This window comes from Nomascus leucogenys, chromosome 13, assembly GCF_006542625.1.
Source record: "Nomascus leucogenys isolate Asia chromosome 13, Asia_NLE_v1, whole genome shotgun sequence".
Classification (NCBI taxonomy): Eukaryota; Metazoa; Chordata; class Mammalia; order Primates; family Hylobatidae; genus Nomascus; species Nomascus leucogenys.
The window spans coordinates 65,609,168-65,634,554 of record NC_044393.1 but is presented as its reverse complement, the minus strand read 5'-3'; the positions used below and the strand labels follow the sequence as shown (position 1 = coordinate 65,634,554).

General features: G+C 40.3%; 1 protein-coding gene across 1 annotated transcript in view; it reads right to left on the bottom strand.

Annotated features, from left to right (window-relative positions):
- Nucleotides 1–2,525: 2,525 nt before the first annotated feature.
- Nucleotides 2,526–25,387, bottom strand: part of CAV1 (caveolin 1) — a 36,182-nt gene continuing 13,320 nt past the window's right edge. Inside the window, exon 3 of the mRNA XM_004090205.3 lies at nucleotides 2,526–4,750. Coding sequence (XP_004090253.2) covers nucleotides 4,409–4,750 — 342 coding nt within the window. The 3' untranslated portion in view covers nucleotides 2,526–4,408. The remainder of the gene's footprint in view (nucleotides 4,751–25,387) is intronic.

The window sequence follows — 25,387 nt, the reverse complement described above, 5'->3', positions numbered from 1 at the left end:
GTCATTAAATATTCTATTCCATCCAATATTTAAAAGCTAACAGAAGTCTGTTAAATGCGTATACCATAATTTATTTAACTAATTAGGTTGTTTTAATATTTATGTTGTTTCCAATGTGTTATGCTATTGACAATAAAATGATGAACATTTATGATGATGAACATTGGTATTGCCTCTATTATTTTTATTTAGTAAGAGGAATTGTGGGATATATCACGTGTACATTTAATTGTCTTCCAAATGGTTTATACCAGTTACCCTCACAGATGCAATAAATGAGTGTGCCCACTCGCCTGCATCTTCACCAGCATGGACATTACTTTTGTTTACCGTCTCTGCAGACTTAGGTGAAAATGATGTCTCATTGCTTTAACTCCTACTACTTCTTTACTAATGAGTATAAGTTTTTGTATGATTGTTGTGTACTTCTTTTTGTGAACTATCTTTGCTTATTATTCATCTTTTTCTTAATTTATGAAAGCTCTCTTTATTTTTAGGTATATTATAATGCTATGCATTCAAATGCTTTCTGTTATCAGTCTTTATCATTTGTTTGTATTTGTTTCTACTGTTTTTGATATGTAGAAGTTTGATATTTTGTGTGTTTATTGCCATGACCTTTTATTTTATGATTTCAGTCTTCTGTGTTATTTTATGGGTATCTCTCTTTACTTCTCCCCTCCACCCAATGTTAAAAATATGGATTATAAATTAAAACATTAGAAGGCTTGACTATTAGCACCCACATCAGGGAAGGTATGAGACCTACCTTCCTTCTTTCCTTCCTTCCTTCCTTCCTTCCTTCCTTCCTTCCTTCCTTCCTTCCTCTTTCTTTCTTTCTTTCTTTCTTTCTTTCTTTCTTTCTTTCTTTCTCTCTTTCTTTCTTTCTTTCTTCTTTCTTTCTTCTTTCTTTCTTTCTTTCTTTCTTTCTTTCTTTCTTTCTTTCTTCTCTTTCTTTCTTTCATTCCTTTCGTTCCTTTCTTTCTTTCTGATGGTCTCACTATATTGTCAAGGCTGGTCTGAACTCCTGGCCTCAATTGATCCTCCAGTCTCAGCCTCGGGCTTCCAAACTGCTAGGACTACAGGCTAAATGTGTGATGTATGAAGCTATTTATTACCAATATGGAATAAAAGTTGTCCAAAGCCATATAGTTATTTTTGTAGATGGAATTGGATTGGAAACTGTGATGATTGAATTTTTGTGTCAACTTGACTGGGTCATGGGGTGTCCATAAGTTTGGTCACATATTATTCTGAATGTTTCTTTGAGGGTGCTTTTGGATAAGATTAACATTTAAATTGATAGATGGAGTAAGGCAGATTGCCCTCTCTAATCTAGGTGGGCCTCATCTAATCAGTTGAAGGCTTGCATAGAATAAGCTGACCCTGACCCTGACCACCAAGTAACAGAGAATTCCTTCTGCTTGACTGCCTTCAAACTGGAACATTGAATTTTTTTCCTGCTTTTGGACTTGGTCTAAAATAGCAGCTTTTCCTGGCTCTTGAGCCTGCTGATGTTGGACTGGAACTACATCATCAGCTCTCCTGGGTTCCCAGCTTGCTGACTCACCCTGCAGATTTGGGAACTTGTCAGCCTCCATAATCATGTAAGCCAGTTCCTTATAATAAAGCTCTTGCTCTCTATCTCTGTCATCTCCATCTATCTCTATCTCTATGCCTATCATCTCCATCTATATCTTTATCATCTCCATCTATCTCTATCTGTAGCTCCATCTCTCTATATACATCTATTTCTATCTCTGTCTCTATATATCTCTATCTCCATCTATCTCTGTCTCTATTTCTATCTTTGTCTCTATCTGTCCCTGTATATCTCTATCTCCATCTCTCTCTATATATGTCTCCATCTATCTCCATCTCCATGTCCATCTCTATCTATCTCTATCTTCATCTCTCTATCTTTGTCTTTATCATCTCTGTTCTATCGTCTATCTATCTATCTATCTATCTATCTATCTATCTATCTATCTATTATCTATCTATCTATCTATCTATCTATCTATCTATCTATCATCTACATCTGTCTCCTATTGGTTTTGTTATTCTGGAGAACCCTAATATAGGAGTCCTGAATGTAAACTTAGCCAAGCAACAAACATAAATTGAGACTGCAATACATCTCTTTAAAACCCAGTTAAGGCATGGCAAAGTTCAAGGCATTGGCCCCGAATGCAAATTGTGTCTTTCACTAAGAGTATTAATATCCATCACACAAGCTTGCTGGGGGCTCAAATTAGATGACATATAAAACATTGGGCAAATTGCTAAAAAAAACTGTTATTAATTATAACTTTTATCTGAAGCAACTCATAAATGGTGATGAACTTAGCAGAAATATCCTAAGTGACTTTGTAATAATTTTAAAGTGGGAGACCATTACCCTCCACAAACACATACAAACACATACACACACTATGCACATGTTCACTACATACAAATACATAGACATACACAAATGCTGACACATAAACACCTGTTTTGGGAAAAAATAATAAAACTGACTGTTTAACTGTTACACATTTTTATTGTGCAGGCTTGTAACCTTTACAGGACATGCATGATAAAAAATTGTAAAATATATCAGTAAGCATATAAAATTTCAGCAATCTTTTGGACCAGTAATTGATTTGCATGAGGGACTAAGCATCTATGTAGAACAGACATGTCTTGGAATACACAGTTTACAGACTGAATCACAAAGCCATTTCCTAAGTGATTTTCTTCATATAAAGATAAAAATATCTTTACATTTAAAAAGTATGCAGTATAGCACATTTTCAGTTATGTACATAGTTTGAAAGTAAATATCCATGCCAGTGTCTGTTTTAAACGCAAAAAGTCAAAGTAGGTAACAGGTCGGTAATTAAAGTGTCAGGAAGACTCGAAGAGGGAAAAATCAAGCGGAGTTCCAATAAGTGTATGAAAAAAAATAAAAGCATAACTGAAGGTTTAAGAAAAGTCCCCAAGGGCAGAATCACAATAGGAGCAGGAGGAATAAAAAGTTTTTGGGTATACCAGGCAGCTTTCTGTATGACTCAGGTTTACAGGTGAAATTCCTCAGTTTGAGTTCAGAAGAATTTGAACTTATTCCAGCAAAACACTTCAATCTTTTTATTACTGCCTCCTCCCCCACCTTCTTTCTGAGCAAAGGGATGCTTGGATTAGGTCCAAAGCTCCTGGCAGGGGGAGGGGCCATGTGTCACAGCATAACAGACGGTTGCAAGTGCTTTACTGAGCAGGGCTCAGGTTTGCAGCAACTCTGATAGGCTCACACAATGGCCTCCGTTTTACAGCCCCTCCCTGGAGGCCCACTGATCAGCTGAAATGGGAACACAATGTTGAGCCACTAAACCACCCCAGTGATGGATTAGTTTGGATTCAGGAAAGCGTGATTATTCTTGAAAATAAACGAAGCTGAATAGACATGCTGACCTCATTCAGCTGATGAGAGGCAGGGAAAGCTGGCTTCCAGGCCTGCCAGCCCACAGAGGGCCCAGCCCTATTGGTCCACTTTAATTCATTTCATCAGGCCAGTGTTGACCATACTCACTATGAATAAAGATGTTGCCTGATGAAGCCCAGAAGCGAGCTTCACCAGACTCTGTAGCTCAGAGTCAGAAACACGCATGGAAAACTAGGTCACGGATATTCTAATTTTGGTCTTCAGGGAGGCTGCTGACCTAATGCGAGTTGCTGAGTTAGACCCTATTTGAAAAGGAAAATGTGAAAAACAGGAAGGCACTGAGGTCTCGTTATCTGTATAACAAATATTCAGGCACAGAAAATATCATAGGTTAAAATTTCAGGAAAAGTAAGGCATTAGTTGGATGATGAGAAGGCAGAAGATTATGTTTTCTAACTTGTAAGGATCACTGGATCCTACTGGATTATGAAATGAATGGCAGTAATCCACTAACTCTTTAAACGGTGGGAAAAGAGTTTGCTGAAAATCTGCCCACATACTTGTACACTCCATGGCCATACCCTGGAATTCTTCCCTTAACATAAAATGACCAACATTTTAGAGTAGGCAGTTGAGGTTGTTGGTTCTTTTTTCTTTTTTTCCTCCTCAGTTCTTCATATTTCTCTCAAATTACCTTTCAACAATATGTTCATATCTCAGCCAATAAAGTGATGGTTGATCCACATGCAAATAAAAAGGTAAGGAAAAAAATTTAAATGGGTTTTAAAAATTCAGACTGCCAAAAATGATGAAATAGCTCAGAAGAGACAACACTTATGAAAACTGAGAAAGTGATCTTTTTATTCTCAACCAAGATAATTCATTCATAAATTGTTGCTGTATTAGCAACTTGGAACTTGAAATTGGCACCAGGAAAATTAAAAGGAAAAAAAATCAGGTGTACTTCTATCCTTGAAATGTCATTTATATTTCTTTCTGCAAGTTGATGCGGACATTGCTGAATATTTTCCCAACAGCTTCAAAGAGTGGGTCACAGACGGTGTGGACGTAGATGGAATAGACACGGCTGATGCACTGAATCTCGATCAGGAAGCTCTTAATGCATGGTACAACTGCCCAGATGTGCAGGAAAGAGAGAATGGCGAAGTAAATGCCCCAGATGAGCGCCATCGGGATGCCGAAGAGGGCAGACAGCAAGCGGTAAAACCAGTATTTCGTCACAGTGAAGGTGGTGAAGCTAGCCTTCCAAATGCCGTCAAAACTGTGTGTCCCTTCTGGTTCTGCAATCACATCTTCAAAGTCAATCTAAAAGGAAGAAGTGACAGAACATGAGCACAGAATAGAAGAAAAGAGAAAAAAAACCCACTATTCAGTATCCATAGACATATACTGTATTAGCATTTATGAGTTCGTTCTTTGCAAGATGCTTAAAGGCAACCAGCAGCATCAGCATCACTTGGAACTTGGAAATACAGATTTTTTCATTTTTATTTTTTTGAGACAGGGTCTTGCTCTGTTACCCAGGCTGGAGTGCAGTGGCATGATCATGGCTCACTGCAGCTTTGACTTCCCAGGCTCAAGCAATCTGCCTACCTCAGCCTCTTAAGTAGCTGGGACCACAGGTGCATGCCACCACACTCAGCTAATCCTTTATTATTATTTTTTTTTAAGAGATGGAGTCTCACTATATTGTTCAGGCTGGTTTTGAACTCCTGAGATCAAGGAATCCACCCACCTTGGCCTTCCGAGGAGTTGGTATAATAGGATGAGCCAATAAGCCGACCTGAAACACAGATATTTGGGTTCCCCTTGGACCTTATTATCTCTCAAGGGTGGAACCCAGGAGATTTTTAAACATGTTCTCTAGGTGTTTCTCTACCACACAAAAGGTTGAGAACTACAGCTCTAGAGAAAACCAAATGGATGTGATTAAATTTCTTGACTTAAAGTAAAACCCCCAAACATGGATAAGGATACGAGGCACTCAGTACAATGTAATGAACATGACATAATTTAACTGCCTTTGAAGACAACTACACATGCAATGTTACGGGGCAGTTAGTTCATAATTGGTTAACAATTCTTCAAATGCCCAATTAGCATAATTACTTCAGGAAATTAGATCATGGTGAGCTGGGAGGCATCAAGAAGTCTTCATGAGGTGGGAGATTTGAGCAGGGCTTGGGCAATTGGCTGATTTGGAGACGAAGAAGAAAGGGACCTTGGAAATGTGTCAAAGCCCAGGAACAAGCAAGGGTGTCATAGTGAGTGTCTCAGGCAGAATAGACCTGCATCACCAAGGCTGGAAAGACAGGTTGAGGCCAGACTGAATATTATTTTACAGACAGTGGGGTCTATGGAAGATGTGGGAACAGGGGAGCGTAGCCACAATCGATGCACTAGTTTATCAAGATGGGTTTGACAACCATATGCACACTGGGAGAAGGAGGAAAGAGACTCAAGGCAGGGAGACTGTTGCTGTCACTTAAGTTTGAAGGGCCAGGACTGGAAAAGTGGTCATAAAAAAAAGAAAAGAAAAGAAGTTTCCGGAGATGCTAAGGGAAGAATCCACAGGACTTAGTTAGCTCAAGGGTGGGGATGAAAGGAGCTGGAATGCAAATTTGGCCCCTTTCCCAATAGCTCTCCCAGGTACATGTTCACCCAAACAAGTAATTACAGGAAGTTTTATCCCTCTGTAAAGATTTATATAAACTACACTAAAGCATAGGATTAAAAACAGAATTACCAACAGAGAGGTAGGACAGAGCCAGTGCAACTGCTTGGCAGTGACAGCTATAGGAGGGGATTTAATGCAGTTTGAAATCCAAACAAGTGGATGACTGCCAGCAGCGACTCAGGCAGGCTCAGGATTAGGGAATGAGGACTGCCATGACTCCATGGAGCTGCTCAGTGCCAAAAAGCCACCTTTGATTCGACAAAATAAAATGTCTTCTGGAAAAAGTACATGATGCTTACCAATTTGTAAAGTTTATTTTGTAGAACATTCTGTTTCTTGACTTATTGTCCAATGTTCTAATAATGTAATGTGAAAAAAACAGTATGGCCAAAATTATGTAAGTGAGCTTAAGTAGATTTATTGTCACTCATTTTTTCTTCACCCATTTGGATCTAGACACAGGGTAAACATTTACTTGTGTGTTTTAAAAAGTGGCAAATACATGGCAGATCAGGTCAATACTTTTATGAAGTTTCTGTGCAAATTATTTAATTGTCTATTATGGGTTTGTGTTCTGACAGTGCATTCTTCCCAAAACTATCAAAAATAAGGGGCTCTGGTTTTCCTGCATTCAACTGCAAGACACCTAAAGAATTTTATTTTTTAAAGATGTCTTTGTTTTGTAAGAGGATTTGAAGGCAGAATTAAAATACTACAGCAGGTGTTCTTAATCTGGGGTCAAAAGATGGGCAGTGGTCATCCATGACTGCCCTGAAATGGGTACACACATTTTGAGTATATAATGGGAAATGATCCATCACCTTTATTAAAAAATAGTCTATTACCAAAGAACGTTAGGAAGCAATTTACCGGGAGCAGAGGATTCCTACCTCTTTACAGAGCAGACCCGAAGCAGGTCTGCCTTGAGATTCTTTTCCCAGGAGGAGAAGAGTTGTGAACATTTGTTGACTAGTTATTATGATCAGACACTGTTCTCATTTAACTGACAACAACTCTATAATATAGTATTCTCACTTTATAGAAAAAATGTGAGGTTCAGAAATGCTAATGAGTTGTCCAGGTGAAAGAGAGGTAGATTTGAGGCTTAAATCTGGTCTGAAAGTTATCAACTTTCTTCAATATTGCACCACTTTACAAAAATGTTTTTCAAATTTTCTCGAAGGTGAGTATGCTATTTCATAATTAAAAGGCACGTTAATAAAGAAGAGTTTGCCAAATTTAACCCTCTGATAACTGAAACAATTCTCCCGGCATGTTCTTTGAGGACAGTGTTATGCCATATATACAATTGGTTCTTAGTGAAGATATTTACAAACATGAGTGTGTAAGATTTCTTAATAATAATTCTATTTTTCTAAGCATAAATTCAAATTATTTTTCAATGAATACATAGGAGATTCTTATACTTTCTTTTAAGTTGCTTACTAAATTTCTGGATGCCTGTATTTTCAGTGAAACTGCACTTTCAGAAACTGCTAGTGAGCCTGATTTATCCTCAAATGTCCAAGTGAATTTAGAGCAGGTCTCCAGGGGTGGAAAGCAACATGACAAAAATAACATGTTATATAAATATATTCAGTTAGTTATTGCTGCTTTAGTCTTTAAAATTTAAGGCAGTTTAAAAGAAAACTAAAAGTACAGCCAATTATGTGCAGCTGAAAAAGGAAGCAAGGCAGGTTAAAGAAACAATAGAGGCAGAAATAAAGCTTAGTTTCTTTCTACCTCTATTTACACAGCAGTAATTAGTTTTAGAGGAGTACATGAGATAATTTATATAAAGTACTTAGCATGGGTGCAAAGCATAGCAATATGATTAGTAAATGCCCAAAAAATAGTAGCATTTAAAAAATCTCTTGCTTTTGGTGACTAGGTCTTTCTTTCTCTCTCTCTCTTCCTTCCTTCCTTTTTCTTTCTCTCCCCTCCCTCCCTCCCTCCCTCCCTCCCTCCCTCCCTCCCTCCTTTCTTTCTTTCTTTCTTTCTTTCTTTCTTTCTTTCTTTCTTTCTTTCTTTCTTTCTTTCTTTCTTTCTTTCTTTCGTCTCTCTCTCTCTCTCTTCCTTCCTTCCTTCCCTCCTTCCTTCCTTTCTTTCTTTTTTTGGAGACAGGTTCTTGCTCTGTCACCCAGGCTAGAGTGCAGTGGCATGATCACTGCCCACTGCAGCCTTGACCTCCTGGGCTCAAGCAATCCTCCAACTTCAGCCCTCAGAATAGCTGGGACTACAGCCATGCATCACTGGCTAATTTTTTGCTTTTTGTAGAGATGAGAGGGTCTCACTATGTTGCCTAGGTTGATCTCGAACACCTGAGCTCAAGCAATTCTCCTGCCTTGGCCTCCCAAAGTGTTGGGATTACAGACGTGAGCTACTGCACCAGGCTGTGACTAGGTTTTTAAATAGACAATTGTAATAAGAGGAACTATCAGCTGCAAAGCCCCTAAGGGCTGGGAATTTAAACCCCACCAGTGGCTCAAAAGAGCTAATTTCCATTTATAATAATCTTCACCACAACCCACTGATGTGCACGTCATTATTCCCATTTTACAGACGACAATACTGCCAGGGGTTAAGAAATTATCCAAGGTCACAGAGATGCTAAGTGACAAAACTAGAACTTGTCATATTTCAAGTCTGGGCATTTTTGCCTTTGTATTCCTGAGACCACAAGCCTTTACAATTGTCTTATTTGCTGAATTTTCACCCAGATAGATATGCTTCCTAAAATATTCCCATTTTGATCGTTCAAAGAATTACTCTTGTTAATGTTTCCACTTTAAGTTAGGACATCTAGTACCTAGGATGTTTTGCATCCTAGGTACTGGTACTAGTACATTATTGGTACTGATTGTATTTTTATGACTCTGAACAGTATGTTCTCACAATCCTGGGCACCCAGCCAGGGACTCTGACTCTAATTGACAGATATGGAAACTGAGGCCCAGAATGATTAAAATGAGACAGACATTCTCAAGATCCCAAGTGAATCAATGGAAAAGCTGCAATTAGAACTCTAATTTCCTGATTCCCAGGTCTATGTCCAGCCTTGTGCTTCGTACTTTTTCCCTAGGAAGTTACATCGTCCTCCTCACGTACCTTCTCTGCCTTCTCCATTCATATCTCTAGGTCTCCTTTAAATCTCTCATTGCTTTCTAAGGCACTGACTTGAAAGGTATCTCTGTGTGAGTTTATGAGAAATGTCCTTTCCACAGTGTGAACACGGACATTTTTGTACATCTATCTATGGTGAAAAAACCAGGAAGGAATATTTTTTACAAATCCAGGTATATTTTGACATGTATTCAGAATGCACTGAATCCAACAAAGCTCGGCTAAATAATTGGTCTTTGTATTTAAGGGAGTTCAGAGTTCCACATCAATCAAAGCACAGCTGCTTCAGCAGATTCATAGATATTAAAAGCTAAAGGGATTCTTAAAGCAGTAGAGTCACATATGAGATAGAGAAATTGATGACCAAAGCTGTCAGATGACTGGACCAAGTATATCTTCCCATTTTATGGCAGCACAGGATTGCAATTCAGGCTTAGGAACTCTCCTGAGCTCTTCCACTACTGCTTGCTATCACCACACATCCTTGATCAGTCTAGCTGCTACATTCTGGATACCTGCACCTGAAATTAAACATCTTCAGGCTATCAAGAAGTCCCACAGGTCTATTGTTGAGTGGATGATGGTGCCTCTTTCTCACAGTCTCTAATGGGCTCGTTGTTCACATTTAGCATCAGTTTGATTTATCTCTCATTGAAACGATCACTCCCCAGTTCCGTCTCCTTGGGGACTGACTCCACTTGCCCTTCTATAAGGGCTGGTCTTGCTTGGAGCAGCACTTTATGTGATCACGTAGAATTTGAGCAGAACAAGAATTAAAAATTCGCTTAAAAACCCAATGCCCAAGAGGTTTAGGTGCCATTAGTTTCTTAGAGCGGGATGCCTCAGATGAGGTTGAGCTACTCCTCCCACAACCAACTTTCTGTTCTGTAATTTATGGAACAAGTTGGCCTTCTGGAGAGAATCATTACGCAGACCTAAAGATGAAAGGCATAAATGCACTTCAGTGATATTTTTGTGTGTCAACAGATGCTTTATAAGGATTTAACAGTTTACATTACCAGATTTTTATAAATGACATGAAATACCTTTGTGCAGCATTGGCTTATGATACTACAATTTCAGAGACATGAGTTAACACAAATCAAACAGCAGATGTCAAGAAAAGCAATCTGTCCTGTTTGTTTTGATAATACTTGGCTGATGTAGTAAATCTCAGAAGATTTCATTCTGTTAAATGTATCTGAAGGCAATATTTGAAAAACAGTTTACATGTGCACAGGATTTTTAAAATATAGAATCTTTTCTGGGTTTCAAAATCTGGACATTTTATTTTGAATAAGGAATTTTGAAGAAGGAAACCTTAAGTACATTTGGGATTTCATAAGTAATGATCTTACACATTCTGTTTCTATTGGAAAATATCTTCTTAGACTGTTATTGGAAATTGTGATTGTACTAGATATATAGAACATATATCCAGTACATAAAAAACAACACATAAGAAGTTTACAGAAGACTTGTTTGTTGCCTGCCGAAAATCTACAGTCCCACTTCTCTGCCAACAGGATCCTGATCGATTCGGGTAATGGTAATAATCCTTTGATTTCAGAGATGAGTCACAGCTGGTTTAGACTTGCCATGATAATGTTAGTCTTCTTGGTGAGTGATTGGTTTAAGGCAGGCATGTGACTCAGTTCTGGCCAATGAGATCTAAGTGAAATCTGCTAGAGGAGACCTCCAGGGAAGCTTTGTCTTCCTTATGAAAAGAGACAGAGGCATATGGCATGACTCTTTGCCCTTTTCATCTTGCATAGAATATGAGGTGTTGCCTATGTTGTGATTGTGAGGTGACATGCATGATTAGAAGGCCAAGGAAAAAGAAGAGATGCTGCTTTTGCCATTATCAAGCTACGGAAGCAATGCCAGCAGCTGCCCACCCCTAGACTTTTGCTTACGTGTCATAGATATACGTTTATGTTTAAGCCACAGCTGTTTAGGTTTTTAGTTACCTGTAGCAGAAAGCATTCTTAAAACACTCTTTCCTGTTGGCTTGCATAGTAGTTGTACATCTCCTCTTTTAGAAACATGAGCTTAATTTCTGACCTCAACATATCTTTTCAACACTACTGGACTCTATTACCACAATACACTGCCTAAACTGTATCAGAAAATGTTTGCTTTACATTGATACAAGTTTTAGCGAAGCACAAATGGGATGGTACATTGACCAAGACTGAAACAAATTAATATACTCTTTTCATTTAGAAAAATCACACTTAGATGCGATAGACAGCATCTAAGACGGCTTTCAATGACCCTCTCTGCTGGTGTTCATTCCCTTGTGTAATGCCATCCCTCTAAGTGTGGGCTGGACTTAGTGATTTGCTTCTAAATAATAAAACATGGCAAAAGTGATGGGGTATCACTTCTGAGATGAGGTTACAAAAGACTGGGACATTCACCTTGCTTGCCTTTCTTGTTCTCTCACTTGCTTGCTCTACTGGAAACTAGATGCCATGTTGTGAGTTGCCCTATGGAGAGGCCCAAGTGGAAAGGAACTGAGAGAGGGCTCTGGCTAACAGCCATTGAGACACGGAGGCCCTCAGTCTGACAGCTTAAGAGGAACTGAATCCCACCATCGGCCACGTGAGTGAGCTTACACATGCATCTTTCCCCAGCTTAGCTTTGAGAGGACCCCAGCCCTGAGACCTGGATCGCAGCCCCTGAGAGACCCTGAGCAGAACCATTAAATTAAATCACTTTGATTCCTAACACAGAGAAACTGTGGAGGATCAATGTTTGTGGTTCTAAGCGACTCAATTTTGGGGGTGATTTGTTATGCAGCTAGACAAATAATATAATTCCAAAACAAACCACTTTTGATGATGATTTCTTATTTTCTACTTCCTTGCCCTTTTCTATTAGACAAATCAGTTTTCACATTTACAGAAAAATGTATGCAATGAATGTCTATCAGATGCCCTGGAATTTGGTCCTGGGACAAAGTCCAGAAATAGATGAGAAGGAAATACAGCATTTACAACTTTCTACAATTCATACCAAACAGAATATTAGAAAAAATTTAGGCTATAGGTAGTGTTTGGGTTGAAATATCAGCCCATACACCTGAAGTGGCTTGGATTTATATGCAGGTATGCACCAAAGACCAAGGGCCAGCTCCATCTGGAAAACTGATCACCAAACTTCAACTCTGGAATATAATGCTCCATTCAGCACTAGCACAGGGTTCTCATTTCTCAGGAGTTCTCAGCAACAGGATCACCCGGTGAAGGTGCTTGTTAAAATCCAGATTCTCCGGCCCCATTTCAGAATCAGATCAGACTCTCTGGGGCCTGTATTTTTGTATTTTTACCAGGATTGCCCTTTGTCTCGTGCAAAAGACTAGAGTGTGCCATGTTCCCTTGGATTTAATTACAGCTCCTTTTTGCGTATGCCATTCCTTCTCCTCCACTCCTGACAGCACTGCTTTGTTCCCTGCTCCTTTCTGGGAGCTCCTCATGTGCTGGATGGCATCTGGACACCGGTAGATAAATGAGTGGAGCTACTTTTTGAGAGGCTTTTGCTAATTTAAACCCATAAATATGTATTACTGGTTAAGGATAAATGACCATTATTTACTATGAAAACACACAAATGGACAACAGAAATGTTGATTTATGGTCATTATTCTAAACCTTACGTAAACACTTTTTTTAAAAAAAGATTAAATACATACTTGTAAAATCCTAATGTATGTGTCAAACCCAGTTACACAGAGAGAGGGTTTAGACCAATTTCAAACTCCCATCTTTGTTCCCACACATATTTTTAACATGTTGAGCTTCCTTTGAAGTTGGTGGAATAAATGTTGTGTGTGTGTGTGTGGGTGCAGAGGAGGTTGAGAAATAGCACAATTAAATGTTACCAGAACATAGGAACTTTGCTCTATTACCCATGTGTTTTCTCAGTGGCAATCTTTACTGGGCCCAGCTGGCACCTCTGGGGAAAAGGCTGCAGTGCTTTTGCAGCCCCTACTGAAAACAGGAGGCCTGGATTGTACTGTAGATGTCTGTGTTGACGGGAGTTCCCGGGGATATCCACCTAGACCCCTGGGAAAAATGTAAACCTCTGCTAGAAGTATTCACTCTTTATTCTTGGGCTTCAATGTTGGTTCCCTTGGAGTGAGAGATACTATGTAACCTCCCCTGGCAGAAGCAAGGGTTTCCAGGGTTTCAAGATGGAAGAGGACAAAAATGTGGGTATTTATCTACCTTTGTGAGCAACCGAAGAGGGTTAGGGTGTGGGGTGATGGATGTGGAAGGGACCTGCAGTCACTGACCTGAGCATCCAGCTTGGAACCTCGAGCCTTCTCTTTGAAATGACCCCCCTCTTGTTGCTTCCTAGTCATTACAGAGGCCTCAGAATAATATTTTACATCGATAGTGTTCTATTTCACTCATCTGCTTCTCTTCACAAACTTGTGAAGATCTAGACCACTTTTATATTAAGAATTGTCTTTTACACCTTTTGTAAAGTCCTTTATCTCCCCATTGAAGGAAGGTCACTTGACTAATAAGTGACTACATCAAGACTAGGACTTAGGGCAAGGTCTGTGTCTACTACAAACATCTCGTATCCTCTATAATACCTAGTGGTACTATGCACATGTTAATTAGCATATAAATATTTCTTCAGCAGGCATATTTTAAAGGAACTATAAATGCTGATTGAAAGGATGTAGCCATACATAACATTTCACCAGCCATAATATTATCTCTTATTAATTCTTTGCCTGGTATTACAAGCACACTTTGATATATGTATTTATTATTTTTAGCATCCTCTTTTATCTCATTATTTTATTTTAAATGATTTAAAATTCATTTAAAATAAAATAAATAAAATTCATTTTATTTTAAATGATTTTCTTATTCACCATAGCTCTAAAATACCACAACCATTCTCAAAATGAAATGGAGGTTATCACTTAGGTCACTTGGACAGCATGGAAAGCCCACTGACAAGGGGATAATTCAAGCTCAGAAGTCTTCACCTTTAAAGAAAAACAATTTAGAAAATATAGGTTGAAGTATGTTTTGTGCTTGTTTGGGTTTTCTCCCATGACCTGAATCACTGCAGTTGTGTAGACCTGGCCCCAAAGCGGTGGATATGCACTGGAATATGATGAAGAGGGGGCTTCAGGGAGGAGGCAGGAGAAGCAGCCCAGGCCCAGCCCTGCTGGGGAAGGGACAGGGGAGAAAAGTGACTTTGTCCTTTGGTGCCTCTTGCCTCCACTTTTCCTCATGTTTTCCCATGTGTGTGTGCATGTCTGTGTATGTGCATGTGTCTGTGCAGGAAAAGAGGCAGGCATACTCTTTAGAATGACTTCCGGCGACTGTGTTTTCTTTTCTGGCACGGGTGGGAGGGATGCATAGAACAAGCGACAGCATTATCTCCAGTGTCCTTTATGTGTCATTAATGGACTGCAGGCCTTGGTGTGGCAGATATATTCCAAGGCAAGAGCGTTTTACAGGCCTTGGAATAGCAATAACTCATGTTACACAGTGCTATATGCCTCAGTGGATTCACATCATGCCCTGTGTGTGAGGGCCTGCAAGGCAGGTATTATTTCCCCCATTTTACAGATTAGGAGACTGAGCCTCAGGGAGGTTGTAATGAGTGATTGAACCAAAAGCAGGATTTTGCTTTCTCAGTTCCTCATTCAGCTCTCCCTCTATCACACCATTCTCTTTAACCCCACCCCAAACTCCTTGTTCTTTATGTAAGCCTCTCATTCAAAGAGAAACACGTGGGGATTTCTGAACCCATGGACTCTGGTTGCTCTTTATTGTCTACATCCATACTTGCCATCCAAACTGTAAAACATGCCTCCTCTCACTCTGCAAATAACCATTTCCACCAAGGAAAAGGTGTGTGATCCAAGCAAGAGGATGTAGCTGGCTGGCTTCCTTCTGCTCTCAAGCCTCCACATTCGGCATCACTCTTACTCCTCAGCAACCTAACTCTCTTCTGGCCAGGGCCCCTGGGCATTTGACTGACCATTGGCTACCAGAGTCCTCACTGTGTTGTCATGTCTTTCTGGCTTTTCCTGGTTTACTATAACATTGTACGTTCCCCTTATTCCATTCCTTTAGTGTCAGTGGTTCCCATACATTAGTATACTTAAGAAATTTCTTGGGATGGTTGTTAAAATGCAGATTCTTGGGCCTCGAGATTATGAATCAGTGCTCCAAGGGCAGGGTCCAGGCATTTTTACCTCATCCCCTCATTTTGATGCAGCTCGTCTGGGGAGGACACTTTGAGAAACAAGGATGCCTTAGGCTTCATTCTCTGCCAGGGGAGCGGATCTGAAAAATGTGACACTCAGATGTGAGTGAGTGTGATAATCCATTACTGTGTTGCTTTTGAAGAGCATATATGAAAGGCAATATGATGCCCTGGTTAATAGCATGGAGGCTGGGTTCCAATCTCTGCTCATCAGGGTTATCTCATCTAAACTACTAAACCTCTTTGTACCTAAGTTTCTTATCTGTAAGATGTGGTATGATAGTACCTACATCTTAGGGTTGTTGCTCTGGGCATGAGTTAATTTATGCAAAACGTTTAGGGTACTGCCTGCTACATCAGGAACTACATCAGGAGATCTGGCCCAGGTGCCTCAACCAGAAGTGGAGAGGTGTCAGGGACGTCACTAACAGTATTGGGAAGATGGAAGAGATATTTTGGAAAAGGAGAACCTTTTGGCATTCCTGAAATCGTTCCATGTCAGTGACTGCTTATTTTGTATTCTGCCATTAAGCAAGCAAGAAGGATGAGTTCATCTCTAGCAAGTCAATGAGGCTTCTGGAGTTTATTACCATGAGGCACACAGTGACCAAATGTACCCCAGGGAGATGATGCCCCAGCTGATGAGTGCACAGATGTGTCAGAGGAAGTTCCAACATTCCATATAAGCCACTCTCTTTGCTTTGGATTAATTCCTTTTCATCTTATTCCTCGTTTCCTTCTGTCTGAAGGTAACCATCGGGTTTCTCTATCTTTTGCTCTTTTTAGGAGGGAGTATGAGTTTTCCTGGGGTTTGTATTACACTTTGAAAATTTAAGCTAAATCTTCCTACACTGATAAAAAGATACCCATTTCTAGTTTACGTCCTGTTATGCATTGAATTGTGTTCCCTTTGACAAGTTCTAATCCCCAGACACTCAGAATGTGACTTTATTTGGATATAGGGTCATTGCAGTTGTAGTTAGTGAAGATGAGGTCATACTGGAGTAGGGTGGACCCCTCAACAAATAATGACTGGCGTCCTTATACAAAGATGGCCATATGAAAACATACAGGCAGAAGGCCATTAATGATGAAGGCAGAGTGGAGTTATGTAGCTGCAATCCACAGAATGTCAAAGATTGCCAGCAAACCACCAGAAACTAGGAGAGACAAGGAAGGCCTTCCCTATAGGCTTCAGAAAAAGCATGGCCTTGCTGGAACCTTAATTTTGGACCTCTAGCTTCCAGAATCATGAAATCTGTTCCCAAGAAATTTCTGTAGCTTTAGGCCATCCAGTTTGTGATGCTTTTTTAGGGAAGCTCTAGAAAATGCACACAAATTCCCTTGGAAGTCATCAAAAATGATCCTCAGGGATAGTATTTGGGATTTCTGGAACATTTTCTTATCTCTTTGTGTAGCCTGCAGACTTTGTGTGTGTGTGTGTGTGTGTGTGTGTGTGTGTGTTGTGTCAGAGTCTCATTCTTGTTGCCCAGTCTGAAGTGCAATGGCACGGTCTTTGCTCACTGCAACCTCTGCCTCCCGGGTTCGAGCGATTCTCCTGCCTCAGCCTCCCAAGTAGCTGGGATTACAGGCACCCACTACCACATCTACTAATTTTTTTTTTTTTTTGTATTTTTAGTAGAGACAGGATTTCACCATGTTGGCCAGGCTGGTCTCAAACTCCTGACCTCAGGTGATCCACCCGCCTCAGGCTCCCAAATTGCTGGGATTACAGGCATGAGCCACCATGCCTGGCCTGCATATTCTTTTTTATGGGGTTCCCACGTGGGAATCTAAAACTGCACTGCAGACCAGCTGGCTGTGAGCCGTCTGAGGGAACTCGGAGCCATCTCTCGCATCCACATGGCCTCACGTGTTCATTATCACAAAAAACATCTAGTGGCAGCTGGCTCAGTACAAAGCAGGTTGTACATATCTTGATTCTTTTTTGTCCTCTGCTGTCAATTTGGTAGCACATGTTGATGTTGAGTGTTACCAAACAAGTGACATTGAAGAGTGAATAGTATAAAAATAGGCCACAGAAGGGCCAGCGATAGCATGGATACTGGGTGATTAGTTAGCAAACTTGAACAGAGAGAGGGATAACTCGGGGCACTCATGTTTGTCATCTTTGAGGAGAAATAACCACAACCCCTCCAAGTGTTGAAAGTTCCATCCCAGATAGAAAAATCCTACCTTGTTTAATGTATGAAAATCTTATTTTATCCAAACATGCAATTATAGGGATTCATCCAGAGGCCTGGATTCCTCGCTAAATTCTGTGTTTACACTTGGAAGTTCGTTATTCTTCAACCTTCTGGGCGTGTCATGGGACAAATCTGAATGATTACCACACTAAAGAAAATAAAAGCTCTTTCTTTTCTATCAAAGACAAAAGAAATGGAAATGTCTTCATCATTTTCAGTCTACCCATTGGTCTGAACTACCCATTGTTTGAACTGCAGCTTTTTAAACACCATTAGTGTGTTTTCAGTTTCTACAATACACTTCCTCACGGCAGAGGTTGTTTCCTTCTATTCAGCTAAGTTAAACTAGGGTTACTAATAGCTTTCATCTTACCTCATTGCTGGAATATTTTTTCCTCCAGTGCTTCTAGTCTGTTTACTAAACACACAGAAAATGAATGAAATAAATCTCTGCAGGTTTGAACATTGCTTGGCAAGTGAGGAAAAAGATACACACTAGGGTTCTTGCAAAGTCTAGGCAAGGATAATTAGAGCCCATTATACAGAATTGTTTGATACGCTGTATGATGTGGCTGTCAAGATGCAGTCCCCAACCTCTACAACAGGGTTTTTCTACCTGGACACCATTAACATTTTGGGTCCAATGATTCTTCATTACTGGAGTGTGGGTGGGGGTACTGTCCTGTGTACTGTAGGATGATTATAAGCATCCCCGCTTCTCTACCCAAGTTGAGCCAGAAGCATCCCCCAAATCATGACAACTAAATCTATTTCCAGACAATGCCAAATATCCCCTGGAAGGGAAGAAAAACTTTCCCTTGACTGAGAACTACCATTCTAGAAAATCAGAATACAATGTAATAAGATACAATTTGAAGTTGAGAAATATTTCTAGCCTAGAATGCTTGTTTATTTATTGCAGGCACTTTCGCCTTACTGTACTGTGACTTTGTGAGTTCATTCATTCATTTATCCAATATTTATGAAGCATCTACGTTTTGAGGGTGGAGTAAGTGAAATGAGGAAACAGGACCGGGACAAGGTCAATGAGCTGGCCATGGGTAACTGAAAAGGGGACAGTGCCTATAAAATAGAGACGGCCTCTGGCTTCTTAGGCTCACTCAGGAATCATTACCAAGGAAGGGTGATTTCCTTCCACTTACTTTTAAGGTAAGAGAGGAGTCCTTTTCATACTTGCCTCTCTAAATCACTAAGCTCTAGAATTCAGACTGGAATCTTGAGTATTTCTCGCAGGACAATTCCTCAAACCCTTTTCTACATCAAGGACTCCCCATTTGCTGTTGATTTTGCCTGGAGCACTCCTTCAGCACTCTGCACTTGGCTCACTTTGAGTTATTCATAATGTTTCAACCTAAATGTTTTTTCTTCAATGACTTCTTTCTAGCCCCCACCTTCTTTTCTCACCTGGACTTTTTATTTATTTTTTTCATCTAGCCTATCACATCCTTATTTAATGGAGTGTGTGTGTACGTGTGTGTGTGGTTATTATTACTGATACTAGACTCTAAGCTCCCTGGAATGTAGTAGGTAGTAAATTACTATTTGTTGAATAAATGAATGAAATAGTGAATACTGCTATTTACTAAGTTATATTTTTCTCTTTCTCCTGTTTACAAGAACACTAACCTGATAAAATCTCCCAGGGAAAGAATTCTGAATGTGTTATTATCTGGCATAAGAATTAGTGATTGCATTCATTGATTGAATTTATTTATTCTAATCCAGGCATAATTTTGGCAAAACGTGAACAAAATGGAAGACAAATTAATTCAGTTTTTGCTTATGACGAAATTTGAGTTAAAACCTACAGATTTTGGCATAGCTCTGCCCATGGAGATGATGATTTCCTTAAGAATGTTTAGGTGGTCTGGAATTCAAACCTTCAGGTTTAACTTTAGAATCATATGGCTGGGGTGTTAAGTGATGGAATTAAAATCATGCAGGGGCCTAAATGCTAAACTTTATATGGGTCAGAGAGAAACAAACTCTTTACAGCTGGGTAATGGGAAAATTTGACTCTAAGTAATAGTGCTTCTGCCCTGTAGCTCTTAGTCATCTGATCCTGTTGCTCACAGATGGGCTGTTAAAAAACAAACAAAATGACAGAAATGGGGCCATGTGAACTAGGTGAATTTGACAGCTGTCAGCACTCAGAAAGTCTGAGCACGTTTTATTTAGCTAGACCTTCTTAAGACCACTGCTCTAACTAAAGTTGCAAGTAATTATGCACTTCTCTGTCATGTGAACTAAGATGAATTGGCTGGTTGCCAAAACAAAACAAAACAAAACAAAAAAACAAAACAAAACCAAAACCTGAAAGTTTGTAGCCAACTTTGGAACTGATTTTCTGATCCATCTTAGAACACATACAACCAGTTTGGTGGCAAGGATGATCAGAGGGAAGACCACAGAGTTCTGAGCCCAGATCAGAATGGGAAATGAACTCCAGCTCTTGATCTTCTTCAGTACCAAATATTTATTTGTGGTCTTTTTGCATTCAGCATGCCATCTGTTGATAGCTCAGTATTTCAAAGATGATTTAATTAAATACCACAGTCTGTATTTTAACAGTGAGGATGCCGACTGTTAAAACCTAGGAAGAGGGTAATAAAAATACTACTGATGAGAGGTCTTCCACTCTCTCTTTGTGTGGGCTTTCTGCACTCTTACAGGCTTCAACTCTTGTATGAATACTGGTCAACTGGAATCTCAGAATTTTATAAAAAAAGGCAACTTAGAGATTGTCTGCTTCTGCCTCTTGATTTTATAGATGAAGAAACTACTGTCCAGAGTGTAAGTGCCTTTTCCAAGGCCCAATATAACCCTGGAGGTCCATGTTCAAGAAAGGACTGGAATTCAGTCCTTTATTCTGAGGCTCAGTTTATTTGTCTGCTCTGAGGAGGACTGGTATCTTCTCAGTAACTTAAGGTCTCTTTTCTGTGCCAGGAGCTGGAGAAAGAATGATGTCTGCCTGTCCCTGGGCCCTGTGAAGATCTCTGTGGCCACTGGCACTTTGGGAATTTTGTTGCATGAGTTGGAAAAAAAAACTAGGCCGGGCGTGGTGGCTCACGCTTGTAATCCCAGCACTTTGGGAGGCTGAGGCGGGCGGATCACGAGGTCAGGATATCGAGACCGCGGTGAAACCCCTTCTCTACTAAAAATACAAAAAAAAAGAAATTAGCCGGGCGTGGTGGCGGGCGCCTGTAGTCCCAGCTACTCGGAGAGGCTGAGGCAGGAGAATGGCATGAACCTGGGAGCTGGAGCTTGCAGTGAGCTGAGATTGCACCACTGCACTCCAGCCTGGGTGACAGAGCGAGACTCTGTCTCCAAAAAAACCAACCAACCAAACAAACAAACAAAAAAAACAAAAAAAAGCTAGTGCATGTTGTCAGCTTCATTCCTAGTATGTCTAAACCATGAACTCAGGTGGGAAAAGGGGGAGGGGGATGATACTCTGGTGTTCTAACTGGCTAAGCTTCCTTTTGGGAAGAATTAAAAATAAACAGGCAAAGGAAAGGAAGGAACCACAGAGCTGGATTACATAAGTGATATGAGATTTGTGCTATGTACAAAGTATATCTCATGCAGTCGCTAAAGCAGTGTGCAAGAAAGAATTTTTTGTAATAGAAATTTGAGTGAAAAATATATTCCAGTAAAAATGCCAAGGACCTCCCCAGACGAGGACCTAGTGAAATGATAACTACCCCACTGTGGCCCTTAAGGTCCTGAAAGTCTTGTCATGATAGAGTGTTTTATTATTAAGAAATTCTGAGAGTCTAAACCAGACCCAATTTTAGCTATACATTAGCAGCACCCGAGAGCCTTAAAAAAATAATACAGAGTTCTGGGCCCCACCATAGACCAATTAAATCAGAATTTCTAGGGCTGGGGTGTTTAAAACAGTGTTTTTAAATGTTCCCCAGATGATTTGCAGCCAGGGTGAAGAACCACTGGTCTAAATTCACAGAACAGCCAGCTTTCGCAGAGGCCACACTCTTTCCTGAGTTTCTATCACAATAGGGGATTATACAAGCTGCAAAACTGTGTGAATATGCAATGTGTAGGAGGGAGTGGATGGGCAGGCTTGCCATACAGATAATGCTTCATGCTGACCTTTTGGTATATACAATGCATGCATTTTGCAGTGTTCTATTTTTCAATGTTTACCGCTTGCATTTTCAACCACTGATTGAAACAACGCCACATCAATTCCTCTTTGCCCCTAAACAAACCAGGTATCCTGCTGGCATACGGGAAAATGTTCATATGTATGTCTATGTTTAATTATGAGGCTGTGTGTGAAGGCTGTTACGCACCAAACTATAACTGTAGAGGCAGAAGGATTTGAGAAGTTATATAGACAAATAAGGAATTTAACACACGACTATTACAAAATAACCTCTGGTGACACATTCCTGGGATTAGCTACTCTTATTACTTGGAAGATCTTCTCTCATGTCACCTAACACTTTTTTTTTTTTTTTCCTGAGGTAGGATCTCACTCTGTTGCCCAGGCTGGCATGCAGTGGCACAATCATGGCTCACTGCAGCCTCGACTTCCTGGGCTCAAGCAATCTTTCCACCTCTCGGCCCCCCAAGTAGCTGGGACTACAGGTGCATGCCACCATGCTTGGCTAATTTTTGCATTTTTTTGTAGAGATGAGGTTTCATCATGTTGTCCAGGCTGGTCTCAAGCTTCTGGGCTCAAGCCATCTATCCACCTTGGCCTCCCAAAGTGCTGGGATTACAGGAGTGAGCCACTGTGCTCAGCCAACCTAACATTTTTCTAAATAAAAACCTAAGTGTGCTAGCCTTTCCTCTTATTTCTTATCTTGAATGGTGACTGCATCTCAGCAGTGCTTTTCTTGTAAGTCTCATACTAACCTGACAATAACCAAAGGTAATTGTCCTTCCATGTTTCCTTCCAACCCTTCCACGAAACAGTCCCACCTACACGAAACAGTCCCTCCTCAGGCTTACCTGGGGTTTCCTCTTGGCTCCTTATTCCTTTCCTTTTGCTCTTCCCTAGGGCTTCTCCAGAATCTCTACCTCCCTCTTAAGATCAAAGCAGGAGCCTATTCTGAATGAGTCTGACCAATAGCAGAAGAGGTAGAGAATCTCGTATGTGACATTCCTTTAAATATTTCATTGTGCTTCTTTTATATTATCATTAAATTATTTAGATGCTTAATTTTCCGGAACAACTGACAGACCTAGTGTGAGTCCCCACTTACTCAAGGAGGTATAGCATGTGGATTCATCTATGGGTGTGTTTACAATAGTGACTCAACCTGGAGACCTTTGCCCCTCGGAGCTGTGGAATTATTACAAGGGGGGTTTCCATATCCATTATACTCACCAGGCATCTTAGTTTTCCACATCACAGGCTCCCACAAAAATGACAAGTCTATCCTGGCATCTTCTTATTTTTATATGCTTATCTATTTGTTGCCTACTTAATATATCTGTTTTATTTCAAGTCTTTTAACATCATCTTACTTTGTATTAAACTTTATCTTATTTTTATGGGCTATTGTAATTTGTCTAAATCCCTTTGCTATTATTTTTATCACAAATGTTAACAAGGTCATTGCAATTGGTGTCATTTTTAAGTTGAGAGTCCTCTTAACTTGTTCATGCAAGTTTCTGATAAAATATTAAGTGTGCTATGACTGTGATTCTGGCTGTATGTTAGATACCAAGTTACACCCCAAATCCACAATGCATCTCATCACTCTTTTGAAGGCTACTTCCTAGTTCTATCTATTCTCAACTGAATAACGATCCTGGTATTTTATACTTAGCCTATTGACAGGAAAGCTATTTGGGGTCAAATTGATGAGTCTTATATTATTACAGTAAAATCATCTCTTATTATAGGAGGCAAAAGAAGGAAACATATCTGGGAAAAGACCTGACATTCATTCCACTTGGCACAGACACCAATAATGGAATTAATGGTGTCTGACTCTTTCAGAGTCATTAATGTGTTGTTATTGTTGTTGTTTTTTCTTTTTCCTGCAAAGAGATCTGAGATCTATGAGAAACCACTTCTGAGGCAAAGAGAAATTTCTGTGCTATTGGAATAATGGGTTAACAGTTATCACCTCCCAGCACACAAAATCTCAGAGCTCTGTGTATTTGCATCTAGAAGTAGTAAAGCCAAAGAGAAGGAAGCAGAGACTTTGGTTTCTCAAAGCTGTGGCCTCGTCCAGGGATAGGATGTTTTGGATTTTTCTTTCAGGCCTTTCCCTGATCTAGTCATTCCTCTCAATCTTGCCAGGGTGCGGGGATAGATGGGGGTTTCAATAGGCAGTCCTTTCACCCCTCCCTTGCCAGGGGAGTTCTCCTGTAGCGAGACCCAGCCCCCAGCCTCCACACTCTGGACGTAAGGGCAATGCCAAACAGCAGCTGATGGTATATTTTGGCATTCTGGGAATTTGCCTGTCCTGTCTGCCAGACACCTAGGAGATTAGCCTTATCCTCCATGACCCCAGGAGATCATCTGGATGCCACAGCTTGCTTACTGGAAGGTTTAGGAGAGATGTATTTGTGTCCTCCTAAAAAAAAGTCTAAATAACAAATATTTTAAATATACACACATATTAGAATGAGTTTTCTCTTCACCTAAGTAAATAGACTAAATGTTTTTGAATTTATTTATTAAGTTCTTGAATTTTTTTTTCCAACAAGGTTTTCAAATATGGCCAATAGGGGCAAAAGTGGCAAAGGAAGAAAGACACTCAATAATGTAATCCCAGTGTCTTTTCATTCAAAGCACACATTAACTTCCTTTAAAAAGAACTTCAGAGTGTCAACTGAATTCAGCATCTATTTTCTGATGTCTGACTCTGCATGGGGCACTGGGCAGCCACAGAGGTGAAGGTGCCATTGCTCTGCTTGAAGGACACAGGCACAAAGTGGGGCGAGAAGGAAGGGAGAGGAGAGAGGACACTGAAGGACAGTGATGCAGAATGGTTGGAAGGCTTTGATGAATGCCACAGCAGAGGTAAAAACAAAGGATGGTGGGGGCAAGGAGAAGAGATGGCTGATTCTGAGGAGGCCCAGATGTCAGAGGCAAGCTCCAGCGGATGACTGAGGTCTGTCAGGCAGGCTGTGGTGCGGCAGGACTCATGACATGCTCCGTGCCTGGTGCAGGGCTGGTGCTTCCCAAATATTGGTTGAACGCCTGATATGGTTTGGCTGTGTCCCCACCCAAATCTCATCTTGAATTGCAGTTCCCATAATTTTCCCATTTTGTGGGAGATAATTGAATCATGATGGCGGTTTCCCCCATACTGTTCTTGTGGTAGTGGTAAGTCCCACGAAATCTGATGCTTTTATAAGGGGTTTCCCCTTTTGCTTGGCTCTCAATTCTCTCTTATCTGCCACCATGTAAGATGTGCCTTTCACCTTCATCCATGACTGTGAAGCCTCCCCAGGCACGTGAAACTGTGAGTCCATTAAACCTCTTTTTTTAAATACATCACCCAATCCTGGATATGTCTTTATCAGCAGCGTGAAAACAGACTAATACAATGCCCTTTCTGGGACAGTACATTATATGAGTACATATATGACTCCTATTCCTAGCTTTAGACCTAGAGAAATAGAGGGACTTACCCAAAATAGTTTGGTGAATTTGTGGTTATTAACTGTTTTAGA